The sequence below is a fragment of the Chrysemys picta genome, unplaced genomic scaffold (assembly GCF_011386835.1).
Source record: "Chrysemys picta bellii isolate R12L10 unplaced genomic scaffold, ASM1138683v2 scaf978, whole genome shotgun sequence".
NCBI lineage: Eukaryota > Metazoa > Chordata > Testudines > Emydidae > Chrysemys > Chrysemys picta.
The window spans coordinates 3,610-6,937 of NW_027053685.1; the positions used below are offsets into that span (position 1 = coordinate 3,610).

Consider the following 3,328-nt stretch of genomic DNA (forward strand, 5'->3'; position numbering starts at 1 on the left):
CCGGTCACTCGGGAATCAATTTGGAGTGGGCAAATCTACTGTGGGGGCTGCTGTGATGCAAGTAGCCAAAGCAATCACTCAGGTGCTGCTACGAAAGGTAGTGACTCTGGGAAATGTGCAGGCCATAGTGGATGGCTTTGCTGCAATGGGATTCCCTAACTGTGGTGGGGCAATAGATGGAACCCATATCCCTATCTTGTCACCGGACCACTAGGGTACCACTAGGGTACCCAGTACATAAACCGCAAGGGGTACTTTTCAATGGTGCTGCAAGCACTTGTGGATCACAAGGGACGTTTCACCAACATCAATGTGGGCTGGCCGGGTAGGGTTCATGACGCTCGCGTCTTCAGGAACACTACTCTGTTTAAAGGGCTGCAGCAAGGGACTTACTTTCCGGACCAGAAAATAACCGTTGGGGATGTTGAAATGCCAATAGTTATTCTTGGCGACCCAGCCTACCCCTTAATACCATGGCTCATGAAGCCATACACAGGCAGCCTGGACAGGAGTCAGGAGCTGTTCAACTACAGGCTGAGCAAGTGCAGAATGGTGGTAGAATGTGCATTTGGCCGTTTGAAAGGTCGCTGGCCATCGTTACTGACTCGCTCAGACCTCAGCCAAATCAATCTCCCCATTGTTATTTCTGCTTGCTGTGTGCTCCACAGTCTCTGTGAAAGTAAGGGCGAGACCTTTATGGCGGGGTGGGAGGCTGAGGCAAATCGCCTGGCTGCTGATTATGTGCAGCCAGACACCAGGGCGATTAGAAGAGCACACCAGGAAGCTCTGTGCATCAGAGAAGCTTTGAAAACCAGTTTCATGACTGGCCAGGCTACAGTGTGAAATATCTGTTTGTTTCTCCTTCATGAAAACCCGCCCCCTTTATTGACTCATTCTCTGTAAGGAACCCACCCTCCCCCTTCCCCCAGCTTGCTTTAAAACCAAATAAAGTCACTATCGTTTAAAAATCATTTATTCTTTATTAATACATTATAAAAAGAGAGAGGGAACCTGGGTGGGGTTTGGGAGGAGGATCGGGGGGAAGGAAAAGGCACTAAAAAAAGGTTAAAAAAATGACAGCCTTTTTCTTGGGCTGTCCACTGGGGTGGAATGGGAAGGTGTACGGAGCCTCCCCCCCCCGCGTTCTTACACGTCTGGGTGAGGAGGCTATGGAACATGGTGAGGGGGGAGGGGGGTTATACAGGGGCTGTAGTGGCACTCTGTTATCCTGCTGCCGTTCCTGAAGCTCCACCAGACGCCAGAGCATGTCTGTTTGCTCACGCAGCAGCCCCAGTGTTGCATCCTGCCTCCTCTGATCTTCCTGCCACCACCTCTCATCTCGAGCGTCTCTCCTCTCCTCACGTTGGTCCCTCCTGTCCTCACGTTCACTGTCTTCTTTCCTATACTTTGAAACGGTGTCCTTCCACTCATTCAGATGAGCTCTGTCACTGCGGATGGATTCCATGATTTCTGCGAACATCTCGTCTCGCGTCTTCTTTTTCCGATGCCTTATCTGTGATAGCCTTCGGGACGGAGGAGGGAGGCTTGAAGAATTTGCAGCTGCTGGAGGGAGGGAAAAAAGGAGAGAATTTTTTTAAAAGATACATTTTGCAGAACAATGCTTATACTCTTTCACGGTGAACAACACTATTCACATTACATAGCACATGTGATTTCTGTGCAAGGTCGCATTTTGCCTCTTAATATTGAGTGCCTGTGGCTTTGCTGCTAGAGATCACAGACGCAGGTCTGGGCAACAGAATTCGGCTTGCATGCGGCCATGGTAAGCCATTGTCTTTCGGCTTCTGCGCCCTCCTTTCCCACATACCAAGCAAAGCCCGTTGAGTGCTGCGGTTTTCCTGTTAACATTCAGCAGCAGAAAACAAACTAACCCCCCGCCCCCATCCAATTCTCTGGATGATCGCTTTATCCCTCCCCCCACCACGTGGCTGGTATCAGGGAAGATCCATGCAGGAACCAAACACCCCCCACCCCGCCATGAATTCTCTGGGATGATCGCTTTACCCCTCCCCCCACCACGTGGCTGGTATCAGGGAAGATCCCTGCTAGCCAAACTTGAAAAGCTCTGGGCCAATTTCCCCCCGCCACCCCCCCCCCCCAGCTTCATGGAGATGTCCCTGGAGGATTTCCACTCCATCCCCAGACACGTTAACAGAATTTTCCAGTAGCTGTACTGGCTGCGAATGCATCCCAAGTCCTCAGGGCAAAGTAATCGTTAAAAACCCTTGCTTTTAAAACAAGTTTTATATTTTAAAAGGTAAACTCACCTGAGGTCCCTTCCATGGGGTCGTGGTCTTGGATACTAGGTTGGGAGGGTACTTCAGTCAGGCTGAGAAAAAGATCCTGGCTGTTGGGAAGAACGGAGTGCTCGGTGCTCTCTGCAAGCTCGTCCTTCTCCTCCTCCTCTTCCCCGTCCGCAGAATCCTCAGGTGTAGCTGATGAGATGATCCCCCCCTCGGAATCCACGGTCAGAGGTGGGGTAGTGGTGGCGGCCCCCCCTAGAACTGCATGCAGCTCGTCGTAGAAGTGGCATGTCCGCGGCTCTGACCCGGAGCAACCGTTTGCCTCCTTTGTTTTTTGATAGGCTTGTCTGAGCTCCTTGACTTTCACGCAGCACTGATCTGAGTCCCTATTGTGGCCTCTCTCCATCATGCCCTTGGAGATTTTTTCAAAAGTTTTTGCATTTCGTCTTTTTGAACGAAGTTCTGCTAGCACTGAATCCTCTCCCCATATAGCGATCAGATCCAGTACCTCCCGTACGGTCCATGCTGGTGCTCTTTTTCGATTATCGGCCTGCATGGTTACCTGTGCTGATGAGCTATCTGTGGTCACCTGTGCTCTCCACACTGGGCAAACAGGAAATGAAATTCAAATGTTCGCAGGGCTTTTCCTGTCTACCTGGCCAGTGCATCCGAGTTTAGATTGCTGTCCAGAGTGGTCACAATGGTGCACTGTGGGATAGCTCCCGGAGGCCAATACCATCGAATTGCGGCCACACTAACTCTAATTTGAAATGATAACATTGATTTTGGCGCTACTCCGCTCGTCGGGGTGGAGCACAGAAATCGATTTAAAGAGCCCTTTATTTCAAATTAAATGGCTTGGTTGTGTGGACGGGTGCAGGGTTAATTCGATTTAACGCTGCTAAATCCGAATTAAAGTTGTAGTGTAGACCAGGCCTAAGGGTAGTTAAGCACTGGAATAGGCTTCCAAGGAAGACTGTGAACTCCCCATCATTGGAGGTTTTTAAGAACAGGTTGGACAAACTTTTGTCAGGGATGGTCTAGGTTTACTTGGTCCAACTCAG

The 3,328-nt window shown here is 50.3% G+C and overlaps 1 protein-coding gene across 1 annotated transcript; it reads right to left on the reverse strand.

Annotated features, from left to right (window-relative positions):
• Positions 1–763: 763 nt before the first annotated feature.
• Positions 764–2,936, reverse strand: LOC135979546 (uncharacterized). The gene is made up of 2 exons (XM_065579871.1): positions 2,289–2,936; positions 764–1,563 (listed from the first exon to the last, which is right to left on the reverse strand). The coding sequence occupies exons 1-2, from the start codon at positions 2,818–2,820 to the stop codon at positions 1,055–1,057; spliced, it is 1,041 nt and encodes a 346-aa protein (XP_065435943.1). The 5' UTR covers positions 2,821–2,936; the 3' UTR covers positions 764–1,054.
• Positions 2,937–3,328: the final 392 nt, after the last annotated feature.

What these genes read in the sequence shown, in the direction of transcription:
- LOC135979546 (XM_065579871.1), bottom strand. Translation starts at nt 2,820, where the DNA reads ATGCAGGCCGATAATCGAAAAAGAGCACCAGCATGGACCGTACGGGAG. An exon ending in CCCCATGGAAGGGACCTCAG is followed by an intron (nt 1,564 to 2,288) that starts GTGAGTTTACCT and finishes CCCTCCCTCCAG; the next exon opens with CAGCTGCAAATTCTTCAAGC.